This window comes from Pelobates fuscus, chromosome 8 (genome assembly GCF_036172605.1).
Source record: "Pelobates fuscus isolate aPelFus1 chromosome 8, aPelFus1.pri, whole genome shotgun sequence".
NCBI lineage: Eukaryota > Metazoa > Chordata > Amphibia > Anura > Pelobatidae > Pelobates > Pelobates fuscus.
Window position 1 is genome coordinate 58,995,120 of NC_086324.1, and position 16,570 is coordinate 59,011,689.

Below are 16,570 nucleotides of genomic sequence, written 5' to 3' on the forward strand. Positions count from 1 at the left end.
AAAGCTCTATTCTTGCATTATGAGATCATTTTTAAGGCTGAATATTGGACACTGCAAATCACTCTCGGTCTGCTGAAGGGAATCAAAGAAACAAGCAGATCAAGAGGAGCAGGTGCAGATGGTTATTTTATATTAACGAACCATGATACTAACAGGCCAATTTAGAAAGAAAAAAAATTCAATGTCACAAACAGCAAGTGACCTGACCCTATGGGGCTAAAGAGATAACATGTCCGGGGCCTCCGCTCCACAATATAATTTCACATTCTGAAATTCCAATCAAACTATAAACAACAGTAATGTAGAAGACATTAAAATGAAATATGACGCTAAAGAAATCGGTATGCTAATCAATACATTGTTCTGCAGTTTTTTTAAATTGTGGATGAAAGCGACTCTAAAAAGAGTATTCATCCATGAAAGGGTTACTGTTTATACATTTTACAGACTGCAGGACAAGAGTGAGAAAAAGCAAACTGCCAGTGGCAGGAAGAAGTGATAAAATAAACAATTGCTCCATGTGGTCTAATTGTGGGTGCGTGAAAAACTGTAAGCTCTCGAAAAGTGAGATAGAAATAATTCTCACAAATACTCAGCTGACAGTGACGGCAGAAATAATTAACACTATCTCTGCTGTAGCGATCAGTTATACAGCACACACACACACACACAACACCCGAATATAAACTTTTGAAATACAAGTGGTGATATAAAAGTTTATAATGGGATTGCTCAATTAAAGAGACAGAGAGGAAAAGTCTACTTATATTCAGTAATAAGTGATCTTTGGTATATTTAAAGGGATACTATAGTCACCAGAACAACTACAGCTTAATGAATTTGTTCTGGTGAGTAGAATCATTACCTTCAGGCTTTTTGCTGTAATCACTGTCTTTTCAGAGAAAATGCAGTGTTTACATTACAGCCTAGTGATAACTTCACTGGCCACTCCTCAGATGGCTGCTAAAGGTGCTTCCTAGGGTAGTGCTGCACTAGATGGTGTTTTTAACACTATAGGGTCAGGAATACATATTTGTGTTCCTGACCCTATAGTGTTCCATTAATGATGTCCAGCCGGTCAAAGGTAATTCAGCTGTGGGTCACTCCTGATACCCAGCCTGCATATGATTTAAGTAATGGATTAATTAATGGCTAATCTACAATGGCCTGGCTGTTGTTTTCAGGCTTGACGGAATTATGATTTATTGTTATTTATTGTAAACTCGGGGCATACAATAAATAACTGTTTGACTGAACGTGCACAAATAAATCTGAGACAATATCAATAATACAAAAGAGGATGGTTAGACGTTTTTTGATAAACTGTCAGGGCAGCCTTCCAAAGCCATGATGGCGAGAAGAGTGAGAAAGAACTAATATTCTTATACCAGTAGAATACAACTCATGAACTGCTGAGCGATCTGATGACATCTTCAGAACCCGTGTACCAGTCACTGCTAAACTTTAATGCCTTGATCAGTCATGCTCGGTCAACATCTTTGAGGCAGCAGAAGTGAGGAGAAGCGATAGAACACAAGCTATTCCCTGTGGATTCGGAGAAATGCTTTGTTTTGACGCTTAATGCATCTCTTTGCACTGGACCTGCAGATAATACAATCTCTAAAAGCAGCTGCTAATATTCCCCTGTGGCGTGCTGAAATAACCACATGTCTGGATAGGATATAGTCAGGCTTCGTTGAGTTTTGACAACTTAGGGCCTAGTTGTATTTTTTTAAAACTATTAAATATATAGTGGGCAGAAGCACATCAAAACATCTGAACATGTCACAATTACACGAGAGAATCTCACAGTTACACTATTAACATACTGAATTTAACATAATTTAATAAACGTGTAGGAATCTGGCTAATAAAGGCAGCTTTCCTAATCATGTGCCATAAAAGAACACCTTATATTTGATTGAGTGTCCCTTGAGACACTTAGAATATGATTAAAATGTTCATAATTTGGATACACAGACATCCTACTAGAATGACCAGTATGGAACAGCAAACTAACAGACAAGCTTCCAAGTCCAGACAATGGTCCCCTTCTCCTGTGCTTTGGAAATTCCTGCATTGAGCTAAGTTGATGTTCTCAGCCAATGAGACGCTCTGCACAAAAGGGCTTAGTTTAGTCGAGTAAAAAGCAATCTCCATGCCGGAGGTTCTGGCTCTACGGGAGGAAGAAACCGGCCTCGGGTAGACCTCAAATGAGTTGTCAAACGGTTCTCAAACAGCTTATCTACTTATCCATTACAGCAGTATCCAGTGGTTATGGTGCTATGAGAGTTACTTTAAGTTAAATACTACATAAACCAAAATCTAAGAAAGTACAGAAATTTTAATTCTGTGGTTTACACAACCTCATTTCCTTCTTTGTCAAAATGGAAGCCCTTTCTCGCTTTACTATTATTGTTTGGTCCCAGTCTAATCACGGTCAGCTTAATGAAACATATGGCATATCTTTAAAGGGGTAGTCGCAGCACCATAACCACTACAGTGCCTTATGGCGAGTTAGAAAAGTAATATTCTCAGGCAATTGTAGGCATAAAATTCAAATTCTCTGGTGCCCCTCACCCCAAATAGTCTAGTTCTCCACGATTTGTAACATGAGAACCAGAAAGTATATCTCTCACTTGTTCCCACTAATTAAAAAAAACAAAACACCAATGCAATTACCACGTAGCATATATATATATATATATATATATATTTAAAAAGGGAAATAAATAAATAAGAAAATGTTTCTTTTTGGTGGCACTCTGCTAATATGCAGGATGTGGTTGTCCATCGGCATTGCTTATTGCTTGGGACAGAGGGCTTTGAAGCTTCGCTGCCTATAATGTGAAGCTGATGCTGACAGAAGATGCTGTTATCTAAATGGTTGTCTCATACTTCCCACCATGGGCAGTTAGAATGCTTTCTCAATGGCCATGTCTGCACATCAACATTGCCGCACTAGACTTATAGATTCACATATATGTATTCAGTCTATGCACAACACACAGAAAAATGCACATATACATTCACATTAATACAACCGACAAACAGACACAAGTATTCATGTACAGCAATAACATATTTGGAGAATTGAGTTTAAATTCCAGCATATAAAGTTAATATGGCTAGTTTCTGTAATACATTTATAATGTACAAGTCTGTGACTGTTGATTAGTGGCTTAATTGATTTATTTATTTTTGTGCAGAGAGAGAGGGTGGTATGTGTTACACCTCACTGATGAAGCCCAAAGAAGGTTAAATGATCACCAGGGTTTGCCCTAAATTTCATGCACAGGGAGCTTGCCAACATATTGGATCTGGATAACTCTTGTAGGTGAGATCACGGTGACCCTAAGGTTCTCTCTGTAATGGCACATGTCGGCAGAAACATGTTTGACACCTGAGTGGGAACTAACCGAAAGGCATCTTAAGTTTTTGCCCATTCTCAGTGTTTTTATCTCTTTTGTCTGCTTCTGCTGCATTGCATTCATTAGGGTCTCCCTAAGTTAAAAGGGTATCCCAGATGTGCTCACTGTGCCTAGGGATCTCAGCTATACCTCACTGATAACCAAAGAAGGCCAAAATGATCGTATGGCATTACGGTTTCTGTTGTGCCAAAGGCTCTTGCTGGCATTTTGGATCTAGCTCATCACCATAATGCTTGGAACCAGTCTAGAACATAGAAACATAGAATGTGACGGCAGATAAGAACCATTCGGCCCATCTAGTCTGCCCAATTTTCTAAATACTTTCATTAGTCCCTGGCCTTATCTTATAGTTAGGATAGCCTTATGCCTATCCAACGCATGCTTAAACTCCTTTACTGTGTAAACCTCTACCACTTTAGCTGGAAGCCTATTCCATGCATCCACTGCCCTCTCAGTCTAATATGCAACAGGCCTAGATTATCACTGTAATAGTACTTTTGAGCAAAAACATGTTTGAATCCTGAGCAGGGACTAGCTAAAGGGGAATCTATAACAGGGATACTTTAAGCACCTAAGATGCTACATATTAATGTAGTGTTTGCAGATGACACAAAACTTTGTAAAATAATACAATGTGAGCAAGATATTACTTTGCTGCAGAAGGATTTAGATAGACTGGAGGACTGGGCACTCAAATGGCAGATGAAATTTAATGTTGAAAAATGCAAAGTTATGCACTTCGGCGTAAAGAATACACAAGCAACGTATACCCTTAATGGAAGTGAATTAGGGATAACAACACACGAAAAGGACTTGGGAATTGTTATAGACAACAAACTATGCAACAATGTGCAATGTCAATCAGCAGTGGCCAAGGCCAGTAAGGTATTGTCATGCATGAAAAAGGGCATTCATTCTCGGGACGAGAATATCATTTTGCCTCTCTATAAATCACTGGTAAGACCACATATTGAATATGCTGTGCAATTTTGGGCACCTGTTCTAAAGAAGGATATCATGGCACTAGAAAAAGTGCAGAGGCGGGCTACAAAATTAATAAAAGGAATGGAACATATCAGCTATGAAGAAAGGTTAACAAATTTTTTTTTTTTTTTTGTAAATCTTTCTTTTATTATGGCATATGCGTCATGGGGTACAGAATAGAAAAAGGAGGTATTACGGGAAAACATGCGTTTATGATAACTAGATGGTTTGTGCCACTCTCCCAAGAGAAACTGCCATATTTTTCTTTTTGAGACATGAATAAACATAGCGATCTAGGCATAGTTAAAAGAAACAAAATAAAGTAGTATAAATTAAAGTAAATGAATGGTGCTTATTCCATTGAGTTAGGCTTAGTTATAGCTTTGAAACAGAAAGATATTACTTAAACTACGCTTATCTGAGTGCCAACGCAGGCAAAGTTACATGCTAAATGTGATACCAGCTTATTCTAGTAGACATGCTTATAGGCTAGGTATACAGGTGAGTCGATCGCAGATTAGGCTTTCTGATAGATTGAACATGCAAAACAAAAATAACATATGAGTAAGCTGCGTGCATAATAGCATGTAAAAGAACATGTAAAGCGAGACTGCAGTTGAGCAATTAGCCAAGCCTAAGCTGAGATGTAGTAGGTGGGGTGATAGTATGTTTAGGCTCACTTGTTGGCGCTTAGAGCCACCTGACCGGCAAGCGTGCGGTGTAGTGTAGTGTGTCTCCTATCCAGGTTAGCTGAAAGATGAGGCAGCCTGGGACTTAGCACGCGTCGTAGGTATCAGTGCTGCCGACATCCAGTGTTGTTAGTGTGGTGATTGTGCCGTCTTGTACGTAGTGGGTTCTGTTAGTGTGAGTGTAGAGCCATGCCTTTGAGGAGCAGCCCCCTTCCTAGCATGTTAACAAGGTGGTGTAATATGATATCGTAGTGAGGTGGAGTGGTAGGTGATGTGTGCCTCATGTGTGTGATGGATACATGCTGCGTTAATAGAGAGTCAGAGTCCGCCTGTGTAAGATAAGTCCTTCTGCTGTGAGATCCTCTATAAATGTGAGGCTGGACTCCATCTTCCGACCTCATGTTCAGCCGATCCCGGTGCTTGGCGAGCTGGAAACCGATGCTGGAAGTGCTCGGGGAGTAGTGGCAATCCGCGGGCAGAACGAGGCCTCTCCCCAGCCCCAGGCCTGGTGTGGGGTCGGCAGTGATGTCCCGCAGACCCGGGAATTCCGTAGGTCCGGGTCTCTCCCTGTGCGGGCGCCATGAAAGGCCCTGATCTTACTCCTCCGCCGCCTGCGGCGGGAGGCCCTCCGGCGGTGCGGGTGTTGCCTCGGAGGGGAACTCCGGCTGACCCTCAGCCCGGGTGGGCGTTGGACGCGTGGTGCGTGGATTGAGCAGGGTGCTGAGCCCGGGACAGGCCCACTCCGCTCCACGGCCTCAGGTTCCACTACTTTCCCTCTCTGTATATGAGGTAATTGGGCAGTAGAGCGCTGCTGCAGTCTCTCCCAAAATCGGGTGAATATTGCATCCAGCTGAGTGAGTATTGGCTGGTGAGGTATGGGCTCTGACAGACGGCATGTATCCACCATTACGCAGGGCCCGGTGTAGTCGGAGCCCGCGATGCGGTATGGAGTGAGAGACGCTGATGGCATACTTGCCGGGTCGGTGGGGACCGGGATAACCCCCGCCGGTCCATAGAGGGGGGGAACAGGAACCCAATCCAGGATCAGCCTTGAGTTGTGGTGGCGGCGGGAGAGCGGCCGTCTCCCCCGGGCCTACCATGCTACTAGGCCGCAGAATTTGTGTGCTCAGAACCGGCTCGGAAGTCCACATGTTTGGTATCTACTTGGAGCGTAGAGAGTCCCCTTCGATGATTAGGTCCGATTTTACCGGTTTGCTGGTTCTGTGTTCTGTAATTTGGGTGCATTTAGCGTGGATATGCAGGAGCTGCTGCAGTGTGCGTCTGCTCCTGTCCGCGGTCAGGCCCCGCCACCCCAGGTTAACAAATTTAAACCTATTTAGTTTAGAAAAACGTCGCCTGAGAGGGGATATGACAACATTATACAAATATATTCGGGGCCAATACAAACCATTGTGTGGAAATCTATTCACAAACCGGACTTTACATAGGACACGAGGCCATGCGTTTAGACTGGAAGAAAGAAGATTTCGTCTAAGGCAAAGGAAAGGTTTTTTTACTGTAAGAACAATCAGGATGTGGAATTCTCTGCCTGAAGAAGTGGTTTTATCAGAGTCCATACAGATGTTCAAACAGCTACTAGATGCATACTTGCAAAGACAGAATATTAAAGGATATAATCTTTCAATGTAGGGTAATAACTGCTTGATTCAAGGATAAATCTGACTGCCATTCTGGGGTCAAGAAGGAATTTTTTGTCCTAGCTTGTTGCAAAATTGTGCTTCAAACTGGGGGTTTTTTTTTTTTTGCCTTTTGGATCAACAGCAAAAAACAAATGTGAGGAAGGCTGAACTTGATGGACGCAAGTCTCTTTTCAGCTATCTAACTATGTAACTATGTAATTTTGGTGCATTTGCTCTGGTAATGTAAAACAATGTCCATTCTGAGAAATGGCAATGATTACGTTCAGAAAACATGCCTTTAGTGGCACTTGCCTTTTAACAGCGGGTCAGTAATCTAAATCAACAAAGGAACACTGTTCCTTCAAATGTTTGCTTGTTCTCAAAAAGAATTATTATTACTTCTGAATGAGGAGGAAATCTGGCCCTGTGAATTTTTCTGCTGCCCCTACACCCAGCTCCCAGTCTAGGTATTTGCCATTGCCTCCTCGCCCTCTACTGGCTTTTCTTTCTCGTACAAACAAATTGACAGAGGCCGCAGTATATTATGTTTAAAATGTGCTTCGTGTCCAGTTTATGGTAACTGGTTGTAATGCTCGGCTGAGTATGATGAGAAAACACGTTACAGCTAGCAGAAGGGACCTTGATGCTGTGGGCAACTACATCCTCACTTAATATAACACAAAATAAACTTCTCCTGCTTACCTGCACTAAAGAGGAAGTTCTGCTCCTCTTTACATCTGTTCCAGACTGATGCCCAGATCGGCCTTTGCTACTAGAATTGCACCGGTAGCAGATCCATTGGCTTTGTCCACCTGCATCGACCTTGCAGTCCTTCCCAGCTAGGCACAGCGAGTGGTACAAGTGTCCGCAGCTGAAAAACCACATTAGCATATTTTACAAGAACAATTAGGGAGGCTTTCTGCAAATGTTAATGCCGTTAATGTCAGGCATGTTATCGGCAGCAAAGAGAGTCAATGTGTTTGCAATAACAGGGATACTGAGGCATAACAAGCATGCAATCTAATTTTTGCTGCCTAAAGGCAGAAGCAGATAAAGTCCCCTGTAAAAGGTCATAAGGACAAGTGACCTTAAAAGCAGTGACATTTCCTCTGTCTGATAATGCCTGTAAGATGCTTTTTGAAGTTTATTCCTTCATGAAGCGGACTCACAGCTTATGGAGCTGCAAATAAGAGAAGATTATAGCAATCCATTCAACCTGACATATTCCAATCTTTACATAAGATTTAGACAAGACAGAGGAGACAGTTCCAGCCTTCTCGGTTTCATTAATTTAAAAGAATAGGCGAGAATATCTAAGTTAAAGAGGGAAAATGAGAAAACACAGAAATGTTCTAATTTTCTCTCTTGATTTCTCTCGTGCTACCTCTTACAATCGTTCGTTTAGTAAAATTATTAAAATGAGCACATATTTACTGCATTGCATTTTGTTGTAGTGATATATTTTAATTATGGAGAAGCGTGTAAGGATTTTGTATAGATCTCCAGAGATACTTGTTCAGTAGTTATGGCTTACACGTGTCTATCTGGATTCCAAATTCTACAAACATCTAGTTATCCCTGACCACCATTTCCATCAAGATTGACAAGGACGCCGAGAAAAACAGCAGGACTTGCACACGAGATTATGAAACTCTGATTACTTTAGTGTTTAGTGCACTATAACTCCATAATGATAATAAATAACAGCTGTTACCTAAAGACAATTATTTCATCTGAGGCTTCCTGCCTTCTCTTGTACTGCTGTAGGCAAATGCAACAGAAGTCTTGCTTGGGAACCAGCGCCCGGGTGATCGAAGCCTTCAGGTTACATAGAGACCAATGGAGGTCCTGGTTCAGAAGGTTGGTTGTGGTTTCCAGTAATGTCTGATTTGAAAAGTTCAAAGAATGGGAGAAGGTGATTTATTCACTAAAAGAAGAACTGCAACAAATTAAAAACCAAATTGCAAGGTTTAGGGAGAAGCAGAAAAATTCTCCAACTCCGCAATAGTCACAGTTTGGCTATTTTTGGCTAAATGTTGCAATTTGGTTTGTGATTCCCTACAATTCACATTATATTGAATTAACCAATTTCTGAATATCTAACAGTCATTGTGCAGTGTTCATATACATTAACTTTTTCATTGCCTCGCTGTTACATGACCCTCCGTGAATCTACGACCCTCCCCATATACATTAACTTTTTATTTTATGGTATACATTTAATTTGAATGAAACATTGTAGTTTTGTGACTTTGTTCTAATTTATGGAATAATCCTGGATGTGTTTGGTGTTTTGTTCCTGCTGTTACCCTGGTTATTTTGTAGGTGCTAATTATTTTTTTTACAAATATTTGCAAGTGATAATTACGTCCCAACTTCTTCACGTTCGGCACAAAGATGTTTATGCATTTACACATATAGGGCACTGGGCTATTAACCCCTAAATCACCAGTGAGTGCCTATGCCATCAAACCTATCTAGTTTTTAATAGATCCCATTCTGAACGGAATGTTGCTGTTTAGTGGCACTCTGTGTTGCATGAACCTGCTGACACTTAATAAGTAGAACATTCCATGATGAGTTCAATGATAAGATCGTAAGGAATGTCATGACATTTACAATACTTATAGGTTGAACCACATTCTGCTGTATTCCATTTAAATCCTGACTACAGTGTCAATCAGTTGCATTCTGGAGGAAGGAGTGCAGTTGTAGGTTTTAACAAACACATAACACAGACAGGGTTATTTATTAAAATTAGAATTCAAAATAAAATTGAAATTTCAGTCCAGAGTAGCCAAACAGAAAGTATACCTGAATTATTCCAGTTTGGTTAATTTGACCTTTAACCCCTTAAGGACCAAACTTCTGGAATAATAATGTCACACATGTCATGTGTCCTTAAGGGGTCATGTGTCACTGGCCCTGAGGGTGCTAGATCAGAGTGACCGGCAGGAGGTGGGCACTTAAGTTTCCTGTACCCAGCCGGACAGAAAGGAAATGCTCACTGAGATAGTCGGCCGGGTACTGGAAACTGAATCTCCTGTACCGCGTCTGCTCCGTTCGGCCATGCTACAAAGAGAGGTAGGGACCGGGGGGGGGGGGGGGGGTGGTAAGGAACACTATGAGATGGGATGGTGGGAAAACACACAAAGGGGGGTTGTAAGAGATACACAAGGGAGGTGTAAGACACACAATGGGGAAAATAGGGGATAAGATACACTAAAGGGGGTAAGACATTTTAAAAAAGGGATAAGAAACAAAAGGCGGGTTAAGAGGTTCACAGGTGAAGATGCTTTTGGGTGGGGATGGATCTTGCGTGAGTTCCCACACTTTTTTTCCCCAGGACTTGACCCCTGCATATTACTGAAGTTAAAATTTAATTTCATCATGGGAAATCTCGTTGCATCAACAATAATAGTTGCCTTGAGCTCCCCCCTTTGTAAAGATTGTCAGCTGTAGGAAAAATACCTAAAATAAAGTAGTCACTATTTTGTCTTAATGTTTTAAAAAGAACTAGATCGGAAATTAAGAAAAGAACAGATTCTTAAAGAGGAAGAGAAGAGGAAACAGAGCCACTTTAATGTTTCTAAATATATCTATGATATCAGTTTGTGGAAATAGAATAGTATCTTTGTACACATCTGATATACTTTTGTAACATTCTACAGAATTATAGTAAAATCTAAAATATATGAAGTTTAGTTTTCAAATTATTAATAGACTTGCAACCTGAAAAATATAAACTTTGGTAGCTATTAATAAAAAAAATAGAAATAAATGCCTATTAAATTAACTTTAAAAAAAAAAAAAAAGGTAAATATTGTTTACTATGTGAAGCTCATGCATGTTGAACCAAAAAAATATTTAACACAATACTTTTAATTTTGAGGACAAACCAAGTCAATGGTGAGGCATGTGAATGCTATTTGACACAGGTTCTCCACCTCTAAACTATATTGACTGAAATTGAAAGAGAAAGAGAAGACATACCCGTTCATAGTTAAAGGTGTCCAGCATTCCCAAAACCAAACCTTGTATTTCTCCCAACTTTCCTCTTCCATACACAGGATCCTGTAATTAATGAGAATGAGATTTTTCAACCTAATGCAGCCAACAGGTAAATGTTCACCTCACCCCTTCCCTAGGTGGGCATTGAGTACCCTTATGATGATATAATCTCTAACCGTCTCTGCCTTGCAATCACGGTTTCATATCTTCAATTTGCAGCACATACCTCCTTTGACTGATTTTAAGTTCTAGTTCCTACTAGATGCATATTTCTTGTAACATAAGTGGACATTTCCTGTACTTTAGCATACTGTAGGTTACATTATCTACACACTCATATCATTATTAATAAAAGGTGTCTACTAAAGATCCTTGGTAAATGTGTACCAGAACAAAGGCATTTTAGTCCCCCAAACGGCTCGCTACTCCCAGTAAGTGAAAACGTACATAGTGGTTAATGTGCAATCGTTTTTTCATAAAATTGCGACAACTTATCAAGGAGCAGAGTTGATGCAGCTAGCCAGACCAGGTAACAAGCAGGTTGTGAAATAAAATGTGCCATGCTGAGTAATTGGTGACTTAGGAGCATTTCTGTACAAAATCAGAGTAGTTAATAAACCCACTGCAACACAAACTTTGTTCTTAGGAATATGAAAAAGGCAAATAAGTTCTTACATTAAAAAATCTGAAAGCATAAGTGGCATGTAACAAAATAAAGTGGATTTGTTCATGCTGTTGTCAAAGTCTTTTGCCCTTTGCTGATGCCTAGTAACCTGTTTTATACATACTGCTGGCTCACGTGCCAGTGTAATGCCTTGAATCGATGGCACACATCCTTATTCGAGAATCTGTTAATCTAGAGAACAGATTACTTTAGTATACAAAAGGATATTTAAACGAAAATTAGAGTCCAATAACTCTAAGCATCATCATCTTCCACTGTCTGCAGATTGTAGCTGTGTAACAGGCACAACAGTGTTAAATTTCTCTGAGTATATGGTCACATCACTACAGAGCTGGCATGAAATATGCATGAATGGTGGCCCAGATTTCAAAGAGACTCTTTGAAACATCTGCATCCTGCGGGAAAGCGAGCCAGGGGCAGACACCAGATGCGTCTTCGGCTGCTTTGTCTGCAGTTTAACCTCTTCTGCATGGGAGGGCGTTTTGTGAAACTCATACTGCCTCGAAATAGGAAGAAACTATGTAAGACGGGTAGGTAAGAGATATACTGCCAGCCTGAGTCAGGGGCTGCCACTTTTGCCACTGATTCCAGATAAGGGAGCAGTTTATGATGTGAGTAAACAAAGTACTGATTTATAGAAAGGAGTGTTTGTGAAGTTAACTGCTGGCCTTTGATGCATAGATCAATTTAATAAAATTACACATATAAACACTCCAGGTCATTTTTCGTAAGTCTTGGCTGCACACACTTAGGGGTTTATCCACTAAACAGCAACTTGTTGTGGCATTAAAACCAAATTGCAAACTAAGTTTAAAGCGAAAATGGTGTTAATTTGAAATAATTTTTTAACGCAGCTGCATGCATTGTTTGGTTGTGTTAGCCTAAATTTTGGAATTCAGTTTTCAATTCAACACCATTTGTTATTTTGTGTTTATATATGTATAAACTAAAATATTCAACACTGTACATCAGTTAAAACTGAACAGATGTATTCTGTTTATGGCAAATACATAGATCGATGTATCGATGTAGAAAACTTAGGATGATAATATGGGTGCACTGAGTGGTATTGAAAGATGATCCGAAAACCAAACAATCTGAAATGTGTGAGTTACAAAACACACTTGGGGAAAAGAAATTCCAATCGCATAATGATGCCAGATTGTTTATGTTTTCGCACACTCAAGCGGCCAGATCAGAAATACGGATGCAATGCTTGTGCTACAGCCTTTCCGTTCACATTTGGCTTGGAGAATCAATTTATCAGATTCCTGCCTGGCATCGCACATATAGGAAAGGGGATGAGATTGAACCTCCATAATTAGCACTGCATTCAAAATTCTCAACACTGGAACAAATACATCATTAAAACTTATCAATATAGCTAACATTCCTTAAATCATTTAATCCTTAAGCGAAATTTGACTTCCAGTAGAAAATAAATGTGTATTACCATGATTAGGCTGCAATCAGATCGTTATTGTGTGAAATTGTCACCATAGAAACATGAATCCTTTTAGAGAACTTGTAATGGTAGGAAATATGTGTAGCATGTATATGGAAACGCATGTTTAGCTTTTCTAAATGTATATAATGATTACAACAAATCATGTTGCATTTATTTGTTTTCACTCCTTAACTTGTATGAATATTTTCTTCTCAGAATGATGGGTACATTGTGTTTTACATTATCTCATGATTCAAAGTGAGTAAAAGATGTCTACTTTAATTCCCTACAGTTTTCTGGCTGCACTTCATAAATACCAGACAATACCCTGAAATGTGGACACCTCCTTTGTCATTGCAAGACAATTATCCTAACCCAAGTAGGTTTCACTAGTGCCGTTAGAAACTTAAATTATTCTTCTGCCTCCAAAACCGCCACCTTGATTTTCCAATTTGACTGGAATCACCATGTGGTCAAAGCAACAGTAAGAGAACATATTGAGAAACCCTAGAAGAAAAGGTGTGCACAATATGGAGGTAAGTAGATATTACAGCTCAAAAACACCTATAAAGTGGTATCCCCTACACCACTTAAAAACACATAATTATACATACATATAAAAGGTGGAGCTTTGAAATTCTGAGGATATTCTGCAAAATAAAATTAGTACAACAAATAGTGCAATATGTCTTTAAAACAATATATAAAATGGGGTAAAAGAATAGTTAAACTCACGTCCAACGGGACGCAACCCGGAAGTAATAGATGCAACAGATGAAACCGGCAAGCGGGCTATTTAAAAAGAGACAAGAACAGACGAGACACACAACAGCCAACTGAGGAAGCCTTTTAACAAGGCGAAATGCGTTTTGGACTTGGACATATTATTCTGGACTATTAAGTCTATCCAGAGATATCTGGTACTTACATATTAATTTTTAAATTTTGTTTTTACTTTTGGATAAATAAACCCACTTTTAAGAGAATCCTTTTGTATCTGGCATCTTTAACTTTGGGAGCCAGCTGAGAGACACAAGGAAAATCACCAAGAACGCTGGGAAAGAAGGGTTTGGACAACCCCCAAATGGTCCAGAGGACTATACCACTCGAGTCATATGAGGGTATGACTCCAGGCTTGTGAGTTTAACTATTCTTTTACCCCGTTTTATATAGTGTTTTAAAGACATTTTGCACTATTTGTTGTACTCATTTTATTTTGCAGAATATCCGCAGAATTTCTATTTCAAAGCTTCACCTTTTATATGTATGTATAATATTGAGAAACCCATTTCAAAGTAAAGGAATGAGAAGAATTATTGACTAACTTCTATCCAATCAAGCCATGATGCAGAAATACTTTACAACGGTTATCTCCAACTACTTTTGAAACAAAAACCTCCTAATATCTCACCGAACACATTACAGACGTCCCATAATGTCACCATTAGAGGAGAGTTTATGAAATATATCTCCTCAATTAAATGAACTGGTCTCAAAATGTTGTTGGTGCTTAGCTACTCTTAAATGTGACCTGCAAAGAATGGAACTTGAAAAATACCAAACCCACTCTTTTCGAAGTGAAGCAAATATTCTATGCCAAGTATAATAAAGCCAACACACTATTGGTGCATAAGCTTAAAGATAATAAAGCTGCCTTTACCATCCAATATCTTTACTTAGCACAGGGCCATCAAATCATTATTCCTCCTTGGATAATTTGAAAGACATCCTCCACACTGCCAACCCAAATCTTCACACATAAGATCTTTCTTAGACAAAATAACCCTCCACCATATAATGGAAGGCCAAATTGAGCCCCTTACAGAACCCATCTCATGTGAAGAGATGGGGAGGGTATTACAAACAATGCAGCCCCATAGGAGCCCTGGCCCTGATGGTTCCTCTGATACTTCAAAAAAGAGAACAAATGGAGTTAGTAGTAACCCTAAAATAAAACACTAGAGAAATGGGAGGTAATCCCTAATGAGTTAGTAAACTTAGCCTGTAGCAAAGAGGTCATATTGATGTACTACTGGGGATCAAACAGTTAACCTTCTCTTTGTTCTGCTTTAATTTCCCAATAACACGCTTTCCATTTCTATAAAAATGTTCTCTAAATTATTTACATAAACACACTGGAAAAAGAAATGAACAACATAAGTCATTACAATGATATACTCTTGGTTACTTGTACTACAGAGATACACTGTGGACAGGACAAGGGTGCATGAGCAGTGAACCTCTCCATCTCCGAGATATTAAATTGTAATGGTATAGTGCTATAGTGTTAGTATCTATTTTGTAAGATTGTATGAAGATTCTTTACTTTCTTGTAAATATATACAACTCAGGATTCCCCGAATTACAGTTCCCAAAGGAGCTTTGCAGATCTCTAATATTTTCCTGTACTGAAGAGCAATATACTCTTAAATAAGTATGTTAAAACACTGCATTAAAGGGACACTAAGCAAGTATTTTGTAGTGGCTATGCTGTAAGGAGACTTAGGGTGCAGTTCCTCTCCCTGAAAATGGCTTGTAAAAACAATGAACTCTGTTAGCATCCAATGCATGGCCCTCTGTTGCCACTGAGATGATTCATAACTTTGATAGGCTTTGAGTGCTAGCCTAACCCATTCCACAGAGATCGCAGCCCATCATAACTATTTACACTTGGAATGCTAGAATGCGGTGTGATATAAAGACAGAGGGACCGCACTTGGACTTTTATGCACCATAACCACTACAATAGCTGTAATGGTTATCATAGTCAGCGTTCCCCATTAAACAGGTTAGCGCTACTTATTATATAGCCACACTTTGTTCAAATGTTATGGTTTGACTTTGCAATGAAAGAAGACTCTAAACCCTAAAGTACTTCAGTTTGCTGAAGTGATTTAGGAGTTAACCAAGTGCCTCCTCTTTCTTACTTTATAAAAGTGCTGATTTGAATTGAAATAGGCACTTTTTTCAGTTTCTAAACTGCGACCCCCTTCAGTTGTCAAATAAACAGCAGGGAGGGTGTTTTTCCTGACTGCACCATAGCTCAATACAAAGCAGAAAGCACTGCTTCTCATAGAAATGAAATAATTCCAATGTCATGCATCTTGCCTCCCAATACTTCTCTGTGAAAGGTATTGGACTGGTCGAGAGGTCATCAGTACTGGTAATCACCTGGAAGCACAGAGGAGCTGTGGCAAGGGACCTTCTCGATGCCGGATTAGCGGTAAGATAATTCTTCATTTTTACAAGTACAGGGGGAAAGGTAACCAAGGAAACTGCACAACACTCTCATTGTTATAAATAAAGGCATTTCTTTACAACTTTGGAGAGTTACTTTAAATAAAGCATATCATTGTACTGTAATCAATTCTCTTTTTTTTTAATATTGTGCTAAATAATTGTGCACATGTATCTACTAAAAAAAACAAACAAACAAAAAACACGATTACAGACACTCCTCGTAAAACAAATTGGTCGGTAAGTGAGATGCGCTAGCGAGTATGCACAAGAGAGCAGGTCTACGTTCGGGGGAATTCCCCAGAACATAGACCAGTTCACTAGTTCAGGGAATCCTGTGAATCTATATTTGGGGAAAATTCCCCGAACATAGACCAGCTCTCTAAAGTGGGGAATCCCTTAAATCCCCACGCTAGAGAGCTGGTCATAAGCGCAAGCCGTCGTAA

The 16,570-nt window shown here is 39.6% G+C and overlaps 1 protein-coding gene across 2 annotated transcripts in view; it reads right to left on the minus strand.

Moving 5' to 3' along the window:
* VPS8 (VPS8 subunit of CORVET complex) overlaps positions 1–16,570 on the minus strand; it is a 166,978-nt gene that overhangs the window by 11,762 nt on the left and 138,646 nt on the right. For both annotated transcript variants that reach the window (XM_063429889.1, XM_063429890.1), the window contains exons 42-44: positions 10,738–10,818; positions 8,459–8,628; positions 7,447–7,615 (exon numbers count right to left, since the gene is read on the minus strand). In XM_063429889.1, coding sequence (XP_063285959.1) covers positions 7,447–7,615; positions 8,459–8,628; positions 10,738–10,818 — 420 coding nt within the window. The remainder of the gene's footprint in view (positions 1–7,446; positions 7,616–8,458; positions 8,629–10,737; positions 10,819–16,570) is intronic.